The 21,597-nt window shown below is 44.1% G+C and overlaps 1 protein-coding gene across 3 annotated transcripts in view; it reads left to right on the top strand.

Annotated features, from left to right (window-relative positions):
- PLD3 (phospholipase D family member 3) overlaps window positions 1-21,597 on the top strand; it is a 60,145-nt gene that overhangs the window by 3,055 nt on the left and 35,493 nt on the right. The window contains exons 2-4 of one of the 3 annotated variants that reach the window (XM_073598504.1): window positions 11,579-11,651; window positions 16,519-16,581; window positions 20,201-20,269. In XM_073598504.1, coding sequence (XP_073454605.1) covers window positions 16,555-16,581; window positions 20,201-20,269 — 96 coding nt within the window. In that variant the 5' untranslated portion in view covers window positions 11,579-11,651; window positions 16,519-16,554. Of the gene's footprint in view, window positions 1-6,589; window positions 6,637-11,578; window positions 11,652-16,518; window positions 16,582-20,200; window positions 20,270-21,597 lie in introns of those variants that run through there. The other 2 variants (XM_073598505.1, XM_073598503.1) reach the window with 2 other exon arrangements.

Raw genomic sequence — 21,597 nt, 5'->3', positions numbered from 1 at the left:
GGTAAGGGCTCGTGCACACAGTCATAATAAAATACTGATGTCTTTGCAAAACCTTGCTGGCAGAAAAAAATAAAAATGCATTTAATGGACTTTATAGGTGTTTCCATTTAGGCCCCGTTCAGATCTCACATAGCAGTAAAAACCGTCCCCGCTCGCAATTTTCTAAGTGCGATTTACATCCACATAGAGAAGCCTGTTCACTTGAATAGGTTGCCCTGTGCGTGGTTGTGGCCCCAAATAAGCTCCTGCTCTTCTTTTTTTTTTTTTTGGGCGATGAGCTTTGTGATATTTTTTTTAGGTGCGTTTTGCTGTGAATTTAGCGCAACAATCTCAGCAGAATTACTGTATTTGCGGTGCCATTAAGAACGAATACCACCAAAACGTGTGTCGTGCATTTTACTGCAATTTGGAGTGGCAGGCAGGATTGAAGCGATTCCAAATCGCCAAGTGTAAATGGGGCCTAAAACACGCTTGGAGTTTTCTTACGCCGGGTGTGTTAGAACTGAGCTTGTCAGCCAATCCAAATGCACAAAGAAGGCAAATGCCTTGTTTCCTATTCGATCAGGTCAGGGGTGGTATGTACTTAAAGTACTGCATGCAGTGCGACCCAATCCATTACATCACACTGTGCTGCATCCAATAGAATTCAATGAAATGTCACTTATTTCAAACTTTAATGACAAGTAAAAAAAAGGTTGGCATGCAGTGCGCTATTTCCAGTGCTCGCAGCGCAGAAGCCTCCTCGCCACACATCAAGAGCTGCGATCTAAACAAGTCCTTAGATGTGAAAATGGCAATAAAATGTTCAATCTGTAATATTTTCTGCCTTTCCTTTAGCTCAATTTGCAATCCCAGCAAGTATGAATGAAACCTTTTTAAAGTGGTTGTAAAGCTCAGACCTGAAATATGAACAAAGCATATCCCTCTGTAATGTGTACTTGTCTCAGTCCAGAGCACTAATTGTCATTTCTGTCTGCTGCTTCATTCCTCTACTATCCGCATGAATCGCGCCTAAGAGGGGAAAAAAGGTGACATGGGAGGGACTTCTGGCACACAGCCTGTGATTGACAGCCTCAGCTCTGTTCCTGTGTGCTGTTTGAGGCTGGGTTCCCACCATTGCGAATTGGACCCCCGCATCCAATTCGCAATAGCAGGAGATTTTCACCGGCTCTCTATGGAGCCGGTTCACATATCTCTGCATCAGGTCCGGTGCGTTTTGCAGAAAAATGCTGTGTGTCTTTTGGTCTGTTTCAGGTGCGAATTCAGGCTGAAATCAGACCTGAAACTGTGAACCAGCACATACCACCAGTGCCCACCAGTGCCAACAATCAGTGCCCACCACAGCCAGAAATGAGTGCCCATTAGTGATGCCAGTCAGTGCTGGCTTTAAGTGATGCCCATCAATGCTCATTAGTGCCGCCCATCAGTGCCGCTTATCCATGCCGCCTATCAATGCCCACCAGTTCCGGCTATCAGGGCCCGCCAGTGCCACCTATCAGTGCCCATAAGTGCAGAATATTAGTGCCACCCCATCAGTGCAGCCTATTAGTGCCCATCAGTGCCGCCTCATCAGTGAAGGAGAAAAATTACTTATTTACAAAATTTACTGACAGAAACTAAGAAACTTTTTTTTTCAACATTTTCTGTTTTTATTTTTTTCCTAAAATAAAAAAAAATCCCAGCTGTGATTAAATACCACCAAAAGAAAGATCTATTTGTGTGAAGAAAATGATAAAAGATTTCACGTGGTTACAGTGTTGTATGACCGCGCAATTGTCATTCAAAGTGTGACAGCGCTGGAAGTTGAGAAATGGCCTTGGCTGGAAAGGGGTGAAAGTGCCCGGTAGATAAGTGGTCAAGGGGGCAAAACCTTCCGGGGCTGAAGCGGTTAAAGAAGAGGCGACCCATGCCGAATTTGGCTGGGTGTGTAAATGGATCTAACAATGTATTTTACCCAGATGTGTGCATCACCCTCCTTTTTATGTGAGTTATAACATTAGTCACAGGCTTTCTTTTTTTTTTTTTTTTTTTTTTTTTTTTTTTCGGACAATCTTATGTAATAATGTAGTAAGATTGCATTCCCTATTGAGATCCTATGTGTGGAATCTGCCCTGGATTCTGTAAACTGCAGCACACACAAATTGGTGACAGTACTTTATAGTTATCTAAACCCCAGAACAAAAAGAAGCAAAATAATCCCTTCCCTACTTTTATCTAAAATGTAATAAATGTACATGCGTTTTTACTGTAATATTCAAGTCCCAACCCTCCCTTCTATACATGTTCAGTTCAGAATACTTCAATAATCCCAAAGGGAAATTATTGATTAAGGCCTGAGCAAAAGAGCTGGGTAGACAACTCCATGAGTATGATCTCCTAAAGACATTTATTTTTGACCAAAAGGCCTGCAAAGCCTCTGCGGCCCAAGAATGAAGTTCTAAGATCTTAGCATGCTGGTATAGGTTCCTCTATGATATTTGGAGGATTTTTCCTCTCTGCCTCTGATCACTGCTGGCTCCATGAGATGGAGACTGGGACTTTACTACATACACAGTATCTCACAAAAGTGAGTACACCCCTCACATTTTTGTAAATATTTTATTATATCTTTTCATGTGACAGCACTGAAGTCATGACACTTTGCTACAATGTAAAGTAGTGAGTGTACAGCTTGTATAACAGTGTATAACTGTCTAAACCGCTGGCAACAAAAGTGAGTACACGCCTAAGTGAAAATGTCCAAATTGGGCCCAAAGTGTCAATATTTTGTGTGGCCACAATTATTTTCCAGCACTGCCTTAACCCTCTTGGGCATGGAGTTCACCTGAGCTTCACAGGTTGCCACTGGAGTCCTCTTCCACTCCTCCATGACGACATCACAGAGCTGGTGGATGTTAGAGAACTTGCGCTCCTCCACCTTCCGTTTGAGGATGCCCCACAGATGCTCAATAGGGTTTAGGTCTGGAGACATGCTTGGCCAGTCCATCACCTTTACCCTCAGCTTCTTTAGCAAGGCAGTGGTCATCTTGGAGGTGTGTTTGGGGTCATGCTCATGTTGGAATACTGCCCTGCGGCCCAGTCTCCGAAGGGAGGGGATCATGCTCTGCTTCAGTATGTCACAGTACATGTTGGCATTCATGGTTCCCTCAATGAACTGTAGCTCCCCAGTGCTGGCAGCACTCACGCAGCCCCAGACCATGACACTCCCACCACCATGCTTGACTGTAGGCAAGACACACTTGTCTTTGTACGCCTCACCTGGTTGCCGCCACACACGCTTGACACCATCTGAACCAAATAAGTTTATCTTGGTCTCATCAGAACACAGGACATGGTTCCAGTAATCCATGTCCTTAGCCTGCTTGTCTTCAGCAAACTTTTTGCAGGCTTTCTTGTACATCATCTTTAGAAGAGGCTTTCTTCTGGGATGACAGCCATGCAGACCAATTTGATGCAGTGTGCGGCGTATGGTGTGAGCACTGACAGGCTGACCCCCCCACTCCTTCAACCTCTGCAGCAATGCTGGCAGTATGAATGTATCTATTTCCCAAAGACAACCTCTGGATTTGACTCTGAGCACATGCACTCAACTTCTTTGGTCGACCATGGTGAGGCCTGTTCCAAGTGGAACCTGCCCTATTAAATCGCTGTATGGTCTTGGCCACCGTGCTGCAGCTCAGTTTCAGGGTCTTGGTAATCTTTTTATAGCCTAGGCCAGTGTTTCTCAACTCCAGTCCTCAAGGCACCCCAATAGGTCATGTTTTCAGGATTTCCCTCAGATGAAACGGCTATGGTAATTACTAAGGCAGTGAAACGGATCAAATCACCAGTGAAAAATAATGTAGAGCCTGAAAACATGACCTGTTGAGAAGCACTGGCCTAGTCCATCTTTATGTAGAGCAACAATTCTTTTTTTCAGATCCTCAGAGAGTTCTTTGCCATGAGGTGCCATGTTGAACTTCCAGTGACCCGTATGAGAGTGATAACACCAAATTTAACACACCTGCTCCCCATTCACACCTGAGACCTTGTAATACTAATGAGTCACGTGACATCGGGGAGGGAAAATGGCTAAATCAGCCCAATTTGGACATTTTCACTTAGGGGTGTACTCACTTTTGTTGCCAGCGATTTGGACATTAATGGCTGTGTATTGAGATGTTTTGAGGGGACAGCAAATTTACACTGTTATACAAGCTGTACACTCACTACATTACATTGTAGCAAAGTGTCATTTCTTCAGTGTTGTCACATGAAAAGATATATAATAAAATATTTACAAAAATGTGAGGGGTGTACTCACTTTTGTGAGATACTGTACATGGTGGTCTTGCCTCCGTATCGAACCTTTTTGGTTCTGTATCTTTACCACCTGTAGGGTAACGACAGGTTTGGGCATTCCTGTGACTCTAGAAATGACCCTCCTCTTGGTGTACCTGGCTCGGTCTCTACAGCTAAAAGCCACATTCTTCACTTCTTCTTTATGCTAGCCACCAGAGCAGTTATCCCCCCCCCCCCCCCCCACCGAAGATTATGCAACAATGGGCTACTGAGTTGTCCCTCCTGTTGGCTGCTTGGCTCTGTGTTTGATACACCTTCTATGTGTATGCATTGGCCATCTGGGTCATTTTTATCTGGGCTCTTCAGAATTCAAAGATACTCTCACGTTGTCGTAATCACTTGACCTCACCTCTGGGAGCCAGTTCCTCCTGCCTTCCTGCCTGGTCACCTAGCACTGTAGTTTCCTTTCTATTGATTTCTTTCTGTTTCAGTATGTGTTCTTTCTGTTTTCATTTTTCCACTATGGATTTTCTTTTTCTGTCTTGCCGTAGGTTCATGCTTAGCGTCTCATATGTTTTATCACCTCTGTAGCCTGCTGTCATGGCAAGCCAATGGAGCCCCCATTTTTTTCTCTTTACCTTTTGATACCATTAGTTTGTTCTCACACACCACTCTGATTCCTCTGTTGGGCTTGGTTGTCTTGTTTAATTTGTGATAAATCCTTTTGTACCTTATTGCCTTCCTTTTTTTTTGTATTGGGTGGGAACTGTTTCCATTAGACCCGTTGACTGTTCTTGACTGTTTTTACTGTTATATATATATATATATATATATATATATATATAATATAATATATAATTTTTTATAGTAGAATATAGCTTTGGCTTTGAATACACCTTAATTACATAGACACTTAGCTGCATACTTTATATTCTGTATTAGACATTTAGCTGCATGCAAACCATTGTCTTTTATGGAAATGGTGTGCTGATACCTTGAAAATACATGGTGCTTTATTACTGGAATTGAGGCCACAGTTCTAATAATCCCACTTTGGTTTATACCTTCTGGTCATCTTCTTTCTATTGGCTGCAGAGTGTGAGGCTGGGTTCACACTGCCGCGCGGAGCGTCTCACAGGAGGGGTCCTGTGCATCCCTGTTCACTATTTCAGGTTTGATTTTTTTTTTTTGGCTGAATTCGGACCTGAAACGGACCAAAAGACGCACAGGACTCCTGTGCAATTCACTGCGCAGCCGTCCTGAAGCTGTGTGAACCGACTCCATGGAGAACCGGTCACAGTCTCCTGACATGCAAATTGGATGCGGGGAAACACACATTCAGTTCGCAATAGTGTGAACCCAACCTGAAGGGTGGGTTTGTTTGACAATAGGAAGAAGAGGATAAGAAGGTACAGGTCATGGCATAACCATGACGCCATGGGGTTGATTTACTAAAGGCAAATCGACTGTGCAGTTGCACTGTGCAAGAGCAGTTGCTCCAGAGCTTAGTAAATGTTCTAAAGCTTCACTTTGCAAAGAATACCCAATTATGTGCAAGGAAAATTTAAAAAAAATAGCATCTTTGCTTGCACATTTTTGGATGATGGAAGTCAGCAGAGCTTCTTCTCATTTACTAAACTCTGGAGCAACTGCTCTTGCAGAGTGAAACTGCACTTTGCAAAGTGCACATTCTATTTGCCTTTAGTAAATCAACCCCACATGCTCCCCTTTTCTTGTAATAAAGTCCCGCCAGTTTTCTGGGCACAATTTAAATTGTCAGAAAAGTGTCAAAATTTGTATTTCAAGCCCAAACCTTGAAGCATTGCACCCATTGCATCAGCATGGCAGTCAGCAATGGCCAGCAGGTTATAGGGCTGGCACGCTTTAGTTTGGATGTCGAGCAGTTTATGGGATGGGATCTTGCTAGATTTGTTCTTCGCAGTACTAGGACCATTTTGTTGGAGGGAGTTGAGCACTAGCACAGTAGTGAACTCTTGTAACAAACTGTCCTTTCTTGAAATATAAAATTGTGTAATATGTGATCTGCTCGTGTACTGCAACTATTTGGTGACATTCTACAGCAGTAAAGATTTACACTGTCGAAGCTGAAGGTAGAACTAGTTATGGGTATGGAGGTTGGGAGGCGGGTAAAAATTCTGCATTATTGCATAACCTCATATAAGCCTGTGGCTGTTTTGGCTCCAGTTCAGGATTATAGACAGACCCTCCCAAGCTTATCCCACTATTACATATAATCATAGTATATATAGTAAGGAAACCAACCCAACCCAGCATAACCTGAGTACCTTGCAGGACATCTGGCTTGCTATATTATCTCGTAGTTGCATGTTAAAGGTAATGTATAGGGTTTGTTTTGTTTATCAATTAAAATCATTTGAAAAATATTTTCTTTAGTCCAATTTAAATCTAAAATATTGCAGATTATACTCTTATTTTCAGCCAGCAGATGGGACTGTGGGCTTCTTTTCTCTAGTTTCCTGGGCTTTTATCTGCTTTGCTAAAAAAAAAAATTATTACAGGGCTCAACAGCTAAAGCTGAAAGAAATACAACTGAATGAGTTGGAATAGTTACTTGTCCCCACTTTCTTTCCCTCTCTCCTGTGTTTAGACTGCTGGTACAGAGATTCAGTTTGAGGGCTCGTTCACACCATACGGGCATAAAAACTGATGGGAAAACTGTGCAGATTTCTCTTGCAGAGACATCAGTTTACATCAGTTTGCCTTAGTTTTCATGCATGTGGACATCAGTTTTCATGCACATCTGTTATGCACAGACTGCCATCCCTGTCCCTGCCATCCCTGTCCCTGCCACCCCTGTCCCTGCCACCCCTGTCCCTGCCACCCCTGTCCCTGCCACCTCTGTCCCTGCCATCCCTGTCCCTGCCATCCCTGTCCCTGCCACCCCTGTCCCTGCCATCCCTGTGTCTGCCACCCCTATCTCTGCCATCCCTGTGTCTGCCACCCCTGTCCCAACCATCACTGTGTCTGCCACCCCTGTCCCTGCCATCCCTGTGTCTGCCACCCCTGTCCCCACCATCCCTGTGTCTGCCACCCCTGTCCCCGCCATCACTGTGTCTGCCACCCCTGTCCCCGCCATCACTGTGTCTGCCACCCCTGTCTCCGCCGTCACTGTGTCTGCCAGCCCTGTCTCCGCCGTCACTGTGTCTGCCATCCCTGTGTCTGCCACCCCTGTCTCCGCCATCAGTGTGTCTGCCACCCCTGTCCCCACCATCCCTGTGTCTGCCACCCCTGTCCCTGCCATCACTGTGTCTGCCACCCCTGTCTCCGCCATCAGTGTGTCTGCCACCCCTGTCCCCGCCATCACTGTGTTTGCCACCCATCATTGTGTCTGCCACCCCTGTCTCCGCCATCACTGCGTCTGCCACCCCTGTCTCCGCCATCACTGTGTCTGCCACCGCTGTCCCCTCCATCCCTGTGGCTGCCACCCCTGTCCCCGCCTTCCCTGTGCCCACCATCACTGTGGCTCTACTACCATCGGTGTGACACTTTCAATAAATTTTTCCTTTTCTTTTGCCAGACTTATGAAGGAGGAACTCAAATTGTATGCTGTGGGTCACTGCCCTTAGTACATTGTCATTACTGCTTAGAACTGCTTTTAGTGCAATGCTTTGTGTGAAGATTTAAGAAACAAGGACAGATTTTTTTTTTACCCACTAACATGAGAAGATGTTGCAATTGGAAAGACAACAGGTTTGCTCTTTGCTGACTGCAGCGATGAATCAGCTGAGACTGAGTGTGTACGGCTGTCACTTCCTCATACCAAAACGGCACATGACTTCTAAGACACGAACACAATTGCTGCAAACAGACATTCGTCTTCCAGGATCATGTCTTCAAGTAACCCCTTGCTATAGGCTGCCACTGCTGACTTTCTTATAAAAATACTAGTGATTATGCAAAACCCCTGGCTTCAATACTGTCTACAGCTGTCTATACACCAGTAGAATATTCATCAGTAAAAGGGGGGGGGGGGGGGGGGGGGGAGTATTTTTGGGACGTTCGTTCAATTGTCTAATAGTTGGATCAAAAGGACAATTGTTTTTGATCGTAGTAATGAGTACATTTGAAGAAGCAAGATAGAAATGTTTTCTCAAGCAAAATTCGAACCGTGAACATGGTTTACATTTGTGAAAACTCGTTTATTATGTCCGGGATTCCATTCAAATAGCAGGTCTGATTGAAATTTTAGGGGCTATCAAACAATATTGGTTGATTTGAGAGATCGAATGTTCTGATGAACAATTTTGCAGAATTTCCATGCAAACTTTGCAGCGAACTTCTACATTTCTACATACTGTCGATGCTGCTGGCTCAGAACAAGTATGCATATTGTGAAAGCCAAAAGTCTTTACATGCTTAATTCAGGTTAGTGACTTAGATTAAAACCCAGAGGGTCTGCAAGGCAGCCAGACAGCTAGCATTTGTGAAGCGTGAAGTCAGCGAGCAGCCCCAATCCTCCTCTTCTCGGGTCCCCCATCGACGCTCCTGGCTTCTTTTTAGAACCACTTTAAGCTGGTTCATCAACCTGCCAATCAAGAAAATAGATTCCCCCTTCGTTGGGACTTTATAGGTAACCTGCCAATTGAATAATTATATCTACGCCAATCAGGTCGTTGTTTTCCTTGTCAGCAAGCTTCCATTGCTAAACTGACAGCACTACACAATGCAGTAGGATATGAATGACTCCTATTTCTATGCCATAAAGATCAGAGTCCATGCATGCTGCACTTTTGGCAGAAAAAAATTAGCATTTTTGTACAGCTGTTTAACCACTTCAGCCCCAGAGGGACTCACCCCGTTCATGACCAGGTCATTTTTTTCCGATACGGCACTTCGTTATTTTAACTGACAATCACGCGGTCGTGCGACGCTGTACCCAAATAAAATTTATGTCTTTTTTTTTCCCCACAAAAAGAGCTTTCTTTTGGTGGTATTTGATCATCTCCAACTTTTTTTTTTTTTAATTATTTTAAATCTGACCCGCAGAGACGTGGACTTTTCTCCGATTTATACGCCGAGCTTTTCTCGCATGCAACCTCTTACCCCCCCCATCTTACACAAACAAATGGGAGACTGACCTTAAAGGGGTTGTAAACCTTCGTGTTTTTTCACCTTAATGCATCTTATGCATTAAGGTGAAAAAACACCTGGCAGTGACCGCCCCCCCCCCCCAGCCCCCCCGTTTTACTTACCTGAGCCCTGAAACTTGACTCGGCGGGGACGCACTGTCTCTCTGCCTGGGTTTCTCGGCTCTTGATTGGATAGATTGATAGCAGCGCAGCCATTGGCTCCTGCTGCTTTCAATCAAATCCAATGATGTGGGTGCCCGGGGGCGGGGGCGGGGCCGAGTCATACATTCGGCGGCTATGGACGCCGAATGCTGGACTCCAGAGCGCGCCCGCAAGGTAACCTCCTCGGGAGAGCACTTCTCCGAGGGGGTTATCAGATGTGGGGAGGAGCCGCGAGAGTCGCCGGGGGACCCCAGAAGACGAGGTTCGGGGCCACTCTGTGCAAAACGAACTGCACAGTGGAGGTAAGTATGATCTGTTTGTTATTTAAAAAAAAAACAAACGAACCCTTACAATCACTTTAACCTCCAAGCGGACACACTCAATTGGGCTCAAATCTGGCAGGCAACCAAATCGGCCTCACCGAACATAGTGGCCCTCTAAACCAATTATTAGGTACTCACCAGGTGGTATCTGGTCCCTGGCAGGATATCCAAATTCCTCCCCCAATATCCCTCACATTGCTTCCGAGTCTGCCATGCTCCAGACACTCATGTACACATTTGATGGGATGCCCTACAGCCCGCACCTTTTGGTCGGAAGTGTTCAAGATCCTCTTCACCTTGTTCAATATTACCTTACCACCTGACCTGACAGTTGTGCTCCTGAACATCAAACCACAGGCTATAACACACCATCAATTCAAACTTGTGCTCTTTGTTACAACTGCAGCGAAACAAACCATAGCGAAAGCATGGAAATCCGCTTTACTATGTACTCTATCAGTCAAATAAAGAGTAACACAGGCAATGATCCATGCTAAAACTGAAGGAGTCCTTCTCAATAAAGTATCCAAATTTTGAGAAACTTTGGAACCCATGGATTGAACACTGCCTACCTCTAGGCTTCGACTGCTTGCTACTAATACTTTGAGGGTGAATAACACCCACTACACCATTACCCACATTTTGCACCTGGCTCTCTAGACCACTGGCCCTCCCCTCTATCATCCCCTTACCCCCCACATCTAACTCTTCCATTCCTCTTCCATCCACCTGATGCACTCTTGCTCATCACCTTCTTTATGGCCAGTCAGGTCCCTTGAACTAATACATTTAGAAACATAGATGTCACGGAAACTTGTTTAGTGACCTTCCTACTATGGGGATACCTGGGATAGTTTGGTTCACTGATCCTCCCACGAGAAAATGCCAAGCCACATTGCCAGACCTTGGCCCTGGGAAAAGTTTGAATATTCCCCCTAACTATCCCACACCAAGCACTTATAATATCACAATAACAACTTTGTCCCTTTCATACTGTTTTACGGTTAAATTATATTGTTTATTTTTAACTGTTCGCAGCTTATGATCTCCTCCTAGGTCTTGGACATAACTCTAATGCCCCGTACACACGGTCGGACTTTGTTTGAACATTCCGACAACAAAATCCTAGGATTTTTTCCGACGGATGTTGGCTCAAACTTGTCTTGCATACACACGGTCACACAAAGTTGTCGGAAAATCCAATCGTTCTGAACGCGGTGACGTAAAACACGTACGTCGGGACTATAAACGGGGCAGTGGCCAATAGCTTTCATCTCTTTATTTATTCTGAGCATGCGTGGCACTTTGTGCGTCGGATTTGTGTACACACGATCGGAAATTTCCGACAACGAATTTTGTTGTCGGAAAATTTTATAGCCTTCTCTCAAACTTTGTGTGTCGGAAAATCCGATGGAAAATGTCCGATGGAGCCCACACACGGTCGGAATTTCTGACAACACGCTCTGATCGGACATTTTCCATCGGAAAGTCCGACCATGTGTACAGGGCATTAGAATGTGTATTGTACCACCGAACAGTTCTATAAGCTATCACATGCTAATTATTCTGCACTCGAGAAGCTTTGTTACCTGTGCTTGTAACCATTGTTTTATTACAAAAGTTATTGGTAGAAAACTTCTATTGTACTATGAAACAGCTAATAAAAATATTTGAACGAGAAATATTTTTTCTCCTTCACAGACGGGCACTGATGAGGTGGCACTGATGGTTGGCACTGATAGGCAGCACTGATGGGCACTGATTGGCATCTAATGTGAGTACAGGTGGGCATTGCTGATGGGTCTGCACTGATGATCAATGCTCTGTCCCTGTCAGGAGAGCCGCTGATCTGCCCTCCTCTACCTGAGCCTTGTCAGCGCGAATGAAGGAAAGCCAATTAAACGGCACTTCCTGGTTACCATGTGATCAGCTGTGATTGGACACAGCTGATCACGTGGTACAGAGACTACGTCAGAGGCTCTTTACCTAGATCTGAGATACGACACACCGCACTGACACACTCGATCCAATACATCGCACTACCGATCGCAGCGATGCACGCCCCCGGGGCACGAGCGGCTTATCCTGCTGGACGTCATATGACGACCAGTCAGGATAAAAGGACCACCCCGCGACCTTCATTCTGCATACGGCGGGCGGGAAGTGGTTAAGGTATGCCTAAACTATCAACTTGACCTGAATACTTTTTCTTCCTTTTTTTTTATCTTTTAATTTTTTTTTTTTTTTTGCCCCAGGGTTCCTCCTGGGGTGAAAAGGTAAAGCGATATTAAAGCCTTGTTTTAAAAAACAAAAAAAACCAAACATGTTATACTTATCTGCTCTATGTAGTGGTTTTGCACACAGTAACCCCTAACCTCCTCTTCTCGGGACCCATGCCGGAGCTCCTGGCTCTTCCTTCCTGCTGGGTGCCCCCAGAACAAGCAGCTTGCTGTGGGGGCGCGCTCCCATACCGTGGCTCTGTGGCTTGGCCCCGCCTCCTCCTTCTCATGATTGGCTCACTGGCTGTGATTGACAGCAGAGGGAGCCAATAGCTCCCATTGCTGCCAAAAGCAAATCGGGAGTGCAAGTCGCTGGAGAGGCAAGGCTCTAATGGACATCGCTGGATCGAGAGGGGGCTCAGGTAAGTATTTGGGGCGGGGTGGGGGGCTGCTGCACACAGAAGGTTGTTTTTTTCCTTCATTCATGTATGTAGGTAAAAAACCTTGTGCCTTTTAGAACCACTTTAAGAAATACTGTTATAGAGGTATGCGGAATGGGATGACTCTTCATGCACAAGGAAGAGCAGGTGACAAAAAATAGATACCTCCATGCACCTTGCACCAATTCTTACTCTGTATTGTTCGTTGGCTGTTTTGGATTCACTGAAATGTGCCTTTAGATGACAAATAATGGTGGTGAGCAAGCATTCTGTGTTATGGCCAGTTCTAAAGCTTAAAGTATATGTGAACCCTCACCTTGTAAAACAACCCATTCAGTTTAAAACAGTGATGAAAGGCAAAACATTTGTGTATACGTATAACAAACCTTAAAAAAATAAAAAAAAAAAAAGAAAAGAAAAAAAAGAAAAAAAGAGGTATTTATAAGTGATCACATAACCTCTGTTCTCAGCTGCGTAGAAATGTAGGGATGGAGAAACAGCAGCACAGTGGCCTTCCTAGGAATGGCTGTGCAGGGTGAGGTGTCAGCAGTGCACAAGCCTTGTCATTGGAAAACTGACCATGGTGTGCTCTCATGCCTAATGTAGTCACTTTTTAGTAGGAAAGCAGAGGGACTGGCAGGAACACCAGGGATTTCACACAAAGAAAGCAATACAAAGAAAATTGTATACTTTTCTCTTTATATTAGAAGTACATGGTACAGCAGACACATATCAGGAATATGAAATGTTAGGTTGACATATTCTGCAAAGGGATTGTAAAGTCTCAAGGTTTTTCACCTTAAAGTGTAAGTTCACCTTTACAAAAAATCTGTAAGGTGAACTTACACTGGACCCTGTCCCCATCGCACTCGGTCCCGCTAACCTGGAGAGCGACAATCGTCCATTCTGACACATCATATTGCCGCTTTACCAGTCAAGGGGGTTTGAAATCCCAGCGGCTTTCTCTCCTCTTCGCCTGCGGTGATAGGACGAGCTACGTGGGTTCTGATTGGTCGGTGCCGACCAATTAGAATGCTCCTAAACGTACCTCCTGATGAGGTACGTTTTGGATTTCTAAGCCCTGGACCGGTGAGGCAGCTATACTACGAGGTGTCAGAAGGGGTGATCGCCACGCTCCAGGTCAGCGGGACCGGGGGGGATGAGAATTTTTCTGTAAAGGTGAACTTACCCTTTAATGCGTTATATGCATTTTGGGCACCAGTCCTCAGGAAGGATGTACTGGAAATGGAGCGAGTTCAAAGAAGGGCAAAAAGCTAATAAAGGGTCTGGAGGATCTTAGTTATGAGGAAAGGGTGCGAGCACTGAACTTATTCTCTCTGGAGAAGAGACGCTTGAGAGGGGATATGATTTCAATATACAAATACCGTACTGGTGACCCTACAATAGGAATAAAACTTTTTCGCAGAAGAGAGTTTAACAAGACTCGTGGCCACTCATAAAAATGAGAAGAAAAGAGGTTTAACCTTAAACTATGTAGAGGGTTCTTTACTGTAAGAGCGGCAAGGATGTGGAATTCCCTTCCACAGGCGGTGGTCTCAGCAGAAGGCATTGATAGTTTCAAGAAACTATTAGATAAGCACCTGAATGACCTCAACATACAGGGATATACAATGCAATACTGACATATAATCACACACATAGGTTGGACTTGATGGACTTTTTTCAACCTCACCTACTATGTAACTTTGTATATGCATTAAGGTGAAAAAACTTCTGTGCTGCAGCTGCCCCCCAGAGCCCCCCCCCCCTTTTTCTTCCCTGAGCCCACCCGTTCCAGCGAGCAACTCCAGCCGCTGTCACTCTCCTCATTCGATAGATTGATAGCAGCAGGAGCTATTGGATCCCGCTGCTGTCAATCAAATCCAGTGACACGGGAGCGAGGGGCGGGGCCAAGTCTCGCTGTCTGTGTCAATGGGCGCAGCAGCAGGACTCGGGAGCGAGCCCGCACGGGTGCCCCCATGGAAAGTGGCTCTTCTTGGGGGCACCCGATGAAGGGGAGGAGCCTGGAGCCAGAAGAGGAGGATAGGGGCTGGTCTGTACAAAACCCTTGTACAGAGCAGGTAAGTATAACATGTTTGTTTTTATCTTTTTTTTTTAAAATTCAAACCTTTACAACCCCTTTAATTGGGCAATAACACCGATTGAAATTCGGCCAGTACAGCAGGGATGAATTAGAAAATTTTCCTCTATTAGCAGCTGCAGCAAATTATCTGCAGCCATTGAGCATTGTGTTCTGACAATGGTGAGTCTCGCTGTCAAAATACAGTGTCCTGGCTGGGAGATTCTACCATTCACCTCAATTGAATTGAGAAATCTTATTTTTCTTCATGCAGCCGAAAAAAATAAAATAAAAAATGAACAGTGTATGGCCAGCCTTATACCATTTTTTTTAACCACTTGCTTACTGGACACTTAAACTCCTGCCCAGACCAATTTTCAGCTTTCAGCGCTGACGCACTTTGAATGACATTTGCGCGGTCATACAACACTGTGCCCAAATTACATTTTTATCATTTTTTTCCACAAAAATAGAGCTTTCTTTTGGTGATATTCACAGCTTGGGGTTTTTATTTTTTGCTAAACAAACAAAAAATATGGAAAATTAAAAAAAAAATGTTTCATAGTTTGTTAGAAAATTTTGTAAACAGGTAATTTTTCTCCTTCATTGATATGCGCAGATGAGGCTGCACTGATAGGCTGCACTGGTGGGCACTGATAGGCTGCACTGGTGGGCACTGATAGGCTGCACTGATAGGCACAAATAAGGCGGCACTGATGGGGACAGATAAGGTGGTACTAATGGGCACTGATAAGTGGGCACTGATAGGTACCACTGATAGGTGGTACTTATAGGTGGCACTGATGGGCACTGGTAGGTGACACTGATGGGCAGCACTGTTGATGAGGCACTGATTGGTGGAACTGGGCACTGAGATGGCACTGTTGTGCACTGCTAGGTGGCACTGGCAGGTGGCACAGGTGGGCACAGATGAGTTGACGGCAGCTCTCCTTGATCGGGACCGATGTCCCTCAAGAGCCGGCAGTGATCCACTTTTTTTTTCTCCTCACGTTGTCAGTGCGAGGAGAAAAAATAGCCGATTACCGGCTCTGTTTACATCACATGATCAGCTGTCATTGGCTGACAGCTGATCACGTGGTAAGGGGTCGGGATCGACCCCTTACTCCGATCTGTGATCAGCCAAGTCTCGCCAGGGACTCGCTGGTCACAGAGCGCGCCGCGCTTGCCCTGCAGGGGCAGGCCGTTCGGGCTCGGGAGGACGTCTATTGACGCCCTCCCGGCAAATAGGTCCACACTGTAGCTGTCATTCGGCTATAGCGCGGATCTGAAGAAGTTACATTCAATTTCCTTTCCTTACTACTATGTAGTGCAAGGGCCTGCCTGATTGCATACAAAGTGAAGGTGTTTAGGTTTGACCTCCTTATTATCTGGTTTTGGTAAATCTAAAAGAAAATTGTAGAAGAAGATTTTATAATGTATGGCCATCCTTGGTCATCAATATTCCTTTATTCATAGTTATTCTGTATAGTGGTGAGTGAAGGTCACCATGCAGTCACAAGATTAGCTGCAGGGCCTCTCCTAAAAGTGATTACACAGCTTGCTTGTCAGGAACTTCTTTGTGGCCGTATGGACTTTCCCAACTACTGTATACTACTGTATGTAGCAATGTGACGGCACGTGTCTGTTTCACTTGCTGTATAAAGGTAAAGAAGTTCCTGGTTTTCAGTTGGCTATCACTGCTACAGCCACAGCAATGTTCTGTTCACATATGTGACCATACTGACCCATGAACACATTTACACGCAAGTACAATCCGGTCTATAAATTCCTGTAACTGGTGGCTTTGCTTGCACATGTGTTACGATACTAAAATTATATTAATGGAATTTTGAGCTAGATAAGATAATAAAAGTGACAAAATACTACTTTGTGTTTTTTCAGGACAGTGAATTGGTTGGTGGATTGATCTGGTAAAAAATGAAGCCCAAAATTGTGTACAAACCAGTGAGTATTTGTCAGATTATATTCAATCTCATTCCTGTGTATATCTGTATGTATCCTTCAAACTTATTTCTCTGGTAGGAGAAAGTAGATATTACTGGAAATCTTATGGTGTTTGCGATCTCCTCCCCCTTTTTTTATTTTTTTTATTTTACACATTTAAAAAAAAAAAACATGCAAATCATGTTATCAATGTGTGTTCATGTTAAAAAAGAGCTTTTGTTTCTAAATATTGTCTGTAATTATATAGTCTATGGATAGATTTTGCACTCGCCTATATTTAAGGTATATGCCAGGTGCACTTCATCAAGGTAATCTTCATACAATTCCAACTTGGTTCAGAGCCACTCACGGGTCTCGAAATCGAAATTGAGTCAGTTTTGAGTCAGTTTTTTTTACCTTAATACATTCCATGCATTAAGACAGTGGTCTCCAAACTGCGTCCCGGGGGGCCGGATGCGGCCCCTTACTTGCTTTTATCTGGCCCTTTGGGCATTCTTCCCCCCACTGACAGCAACAATGGGGCACTGTTCCTCCCACTAACACCACTGATGGGGCACTGTTCCTCCCACTGACACCACTGATGGGGCACTGTTCCTCCCACTGATGGGGCACTGTTCCTCCCACTGATGGGGCACTGTTCCTCTCACTGACACCACTGGTGGGTGTTAAGATAAACAGAGATATGATAGCTAAGGATGAGTAAAGACATTTTAGGATCTGAGAGCTACGATCAGCCAAGATGAAAGGATGGATGTAGAGATTAACAGTAGAATAGTCGCATCATAAAGTCTAAATAATGTATCTTATAACTTGAATAAAAGTGCCTATAAACATTAGATGACAGTCTTGGGTAGAGATCCAATGTCTAAATTGGCCTCAGACACCAATGGCCTAGGATTGAGAAGTAACCAGACATGTTGGAAAAACCTTGTCCATTTGAAAGTGTATTCCTCTAAATAAGCCTATTCTTGAGGTGTCTATGGAATTGGGAGTATGGTTGAGGGTGGTTGGATCCTACCTGCACATCTGACCATCCTCTAAAGCAGGGGTCTCCAAACTTTCTAAACAAAGGGCCAGTTTACTGTCCTTCAAACTTTAGGGGGCCAGAATGTGGCCAGCAGGAGTAGAAAATATCCGGGTGTCACTGGAATTAAACAGTGTCCCCCTCTTTGGTATTAGTGGGAGGAATAGTGTCCCATCATTGCTGTCAGTGGAAAGAATGTGGCACTATCACTGGTGTCGGCGGGAGGAATGGGGCACCATCATATATGAGAGGAATAGTGCCCCATCACTGGTGTTGGTGGGAGGGAATAGTGTTGCATTGTCATTGCATGTGTCATTAGCAGGAACTATGCCCCACTGTTGCTAACAGTGGGGGGTATATTGACCCAAGGGCTGGATAAAAGCAAGCAAAGGGCTGCATCTGGCCCCGGGCCGCAGTTCAGAGACCACTGCTCTAATGTCAATGGAGTGTTTTGAAAGGAATGGGTAAGAAGACCAAGTTGGCTAATTATCATGCTGTTTTGGTCCCTTTGCTTAACTAAAGCTGTGTATCATATATATCTCTAAAAAGGGAAATGTCCCCCATGTGGGGTTTTCTAGGCAGCAGATAAAAGGTAAAAAGATGATTAACATGTGGTTTAAAATTATTTAGACTTTAATATTAGCATGATCTCAAAGAATGACAATGACAGTTAAAATATGAACTGTGGTACAGGAGATATGAAAGCAACAAAACCAGGAAAACTGAACACAATAGTATACAATGTTAAAGCGCTAAAATCGGATATTAAGTGAATCTGACGCATTTCGACCCCTCCGGGTCTTCTTCAGAGGATTTGGGCGCTTTGGAGGAATTTTGGAGGATTTCAGGCTCAGGAGAAATCGCTCAACACAATGTGATTGGTAACTATACTGAAAAATGTATACCATTACTATATTTTATTTTATTTTATTTTATTTTGTGGTCATATCCATGAATCTCAATAAATGCAAATTCCTCTACAGCGCCCAAATCCTCTGAAGAAGACCCGGTGAGGTCAACATGCATCAGAATTCACTTAATATCCTATTTTAGCGCTTTAACATTGTATACTATTGTGTTCAGTTTTACTTGTGTTGTTGCTTTCATATCTCCTGTACCACAGTTCATATATTAACTGTCATTGTCATTCTTTGAGATCATGCTAATATTAAAGTCTAAATAATTTTAAACCACATGTTATCATCTTTTTACTCATCTGCTGCCTAGAAAACCCCACATGAGGGACATTTCCCTTTTTTTTGATATCACTCGGGGGGTGTGCAGCATCCTTTTCTTCTCTCAATAAGTGTCTTCCCTGTTTATCATATATATCTCTATACTAGGTAAATAGGCAAGATTAGGGGGTGGAGGGAGGAACCCAACCCAAGCAAGGGGGAGGCCAGGACTGAATTGTAAGCAGACCAATATGTGACAAACGCGGGTGTCAGATCCCTGCCCTCCTCGCTAAGTTGCAAGGAAGGACCGGCCAACCTCACACCACACTGTCACTTACGTAACAATGCCACTCTCAGCTGCGCCCAGCACAAAGATTTTCCAGCTTGCAGGACCACAATCTAGGTGCGAGCAGCCTGAGAGTGATTGTCACTGGGCTAATTACACAATTAACCCTTTAACTGCCACCACCCCCGTTTAAAAGACCGAGCCAGGGGAGACTCGTAATTTTGCAATACCAATTATAATTTTAGAATAAGCGTCTGCCACACACACTGCCACCACAGACAGGTCTGCTCAGAGTCTTACTCTACAACAGTAGCGCCCTTCAAGAGGCAGTAGAGACATTTAAAAGACAGTAGTGGGCTGGTGTCCAGGCTGAAACCCAGAAGTGATGTTGTCTAGGAATCAAAGTCAAAACTTTTATTTTTATTTTGGATAGAGTGGAGAGGGAGTAGAACACCTGTCAGGTTTTTATTCATGTCTTCGTTAGGGAGACTAACCTTCTCTATTTGTCCTGGTGTGACAATTATTGCTTAGAGCAAAAGAAAATCCTGCATTTTGAGGGTCAGGTCATTAGAACAGGAGTAGAGAGAGAATCTTTTAATGGGGACATCGTTCTGGTGATTTATCCCCCCCCCTCACTTCCTGTTGCACCTATGGGACAGGAAGTGAAGGGAAGTCTCTCCAGCAGGGGACAGGTGGCAAAAAACTCCTAATAGGTTATAACCCTCCCTTGCTCTATCCAAAAAGAAAACGATTTGCCTTCAGTTCTACGTTTTAATAACATTAAATATCACAGATGTATCCATTATGGAAATGTAAAGCGATTAACCAATCAGAATCTATCTTATTTGCAAGACTTGATCATGGGAAAAAGGCACCTGACCTAGTGTTGTATTTAAAACTTTACTAGGTTGCTAAAAATAATTGTTTCACTCACGAGAGTCTAGCTGATAAGAATGTATGTGTGTGTGTGTGTGTGTGTGTGTGTGTATATGTATATGTATATATATATATATATATATATATACCCTTGTATGAAAGAGATGCATACTAGAATTGTGTATTGACTGATAAAGAAATCTTCTATCTGATTGTATACATCTCTGTTTGTATATTACTATGTATTTCTTTTTGCAGATTTCCTCTCCGTATGAACAAGACCCTGTGGTTGTGCAAGTGGCTCAACTGCAGGAAAATGCCCGCAGGGTAAGACTGCCAGGGCTACAGACTCAGAATCTGAATCTCCTCTCTTGGGGGGGGGGGGTTTTGCAACAATTCTCATCAAAATAGTTGTTTTTTAAGTTTTTAGGTGTAAATGTAATCACCTGAAACGATATGTGAACTTTTACTGTCAAAATTATTATTAAACCCTGCTTGAGATGAGATGATGCAAATCCCACTTTCTGTGGTTGGCAAAGTGTTCTTGATCACCAGTGCTCCCTACTATGCAGTAAACTTGGTGCCAAGCTCAAGTTGGAACATGTAGGGTCTGTGGCTCTGTCTTACCCATTTTCAGTGCAGCTGTGCATGGGATTACATGAGACATAAACTGACCCTGTTGCAAAATGAGATTGCAAAAAAATTTTCCTTGTAAAAAGTAAATACATTTTCGGCTGCCCACACCATCAAATGTCTCTTCGTTGAAGAGGAATCTTCTGCTGAAGTCTGTAGTCTGTAGCCTTTCTCAACCAGGGTTTCTTCAACTTTCTTCAGAAGTTGCTAGGGGTTCCTTAAGCAATGAGCAATTTCTGCCACCAAGGTAAGGGGCAATCTTTCCAATGGCCACTAGTGTAGGTAGGGGGCAATCTTCCCAATGGTCACCAGTGTAAGTAAGGGGCAATCCTCCCAATAGCCACCAGTGTAAGGGACAATCTTCCCACTGACTACCTTGCTAATGTACTGTGAGCTGTGGGTATAGTAATGCTTGGCGGGGGGGTTGTCCTGGGACCTAAAATTTATTTCAATGATTCTTCCAAGGTTGAGAAACACTGCTGTAGAGGAACCAACAATTCCAGGAGTTTTGATCTCTAGATTCTTTCATGAACCTCCACATCACTACAAGAACAATGTTCAGCAGCATAGGAAGTGGGAGAATTTACTCTCTTTCTTTTTACAGGGAACTTTTAATTTTTTTAATTAATTTTCATGACAAGGTTTCTGTAGCTCAAGGCAGATTTCGGTACTGATTATTTATTTATTGCAGGTACTTATATAGTGCCGTCAATTTAGCTGCGCTTTACATATATATTCTACATTCACATTAGCCCCTGCCCTCAGGGAGCTTACATCTAAGGTCCCTAACTCACATTCATACATACACATAGTAGTAGGGCCAATTTAGACAGGAGCCAATTAGCCTACCAGCATTTCTTTGGAGTGTGGGAGGAAAACGGAGAACCCAAAGGAAACCCACACAGGCACAAAGAGAACATGCAAACTCCAGCCAGGTAGTACAGTGACAGCGATTTGAGCTGGCGACCCTAGTGCTGCTAGGCAGAAGTGCTAACCACTTGTCTTGGGATGTTAGAACAATT

This window comes from Aquarana catesbeiana, linkage group LG09 (assembly GCF_042186555.1).
Source record: "Aquarana catesbeiana isolate 2022-GZ linkage group LG09, ASM4218655v1, whole genome shotgun sequence".
Lineage (NCBI taxonomy): Eukaryota > Metazoa > Chordata > Amphibia > Anura > Ranidae > Aquarana > Aquarana catesbeiana.
The sequence above is the reverse complement of the archived record's forward strand: the minus strand, read 5'-3'. Positions and strand labels throughout refer to the sequence as shown.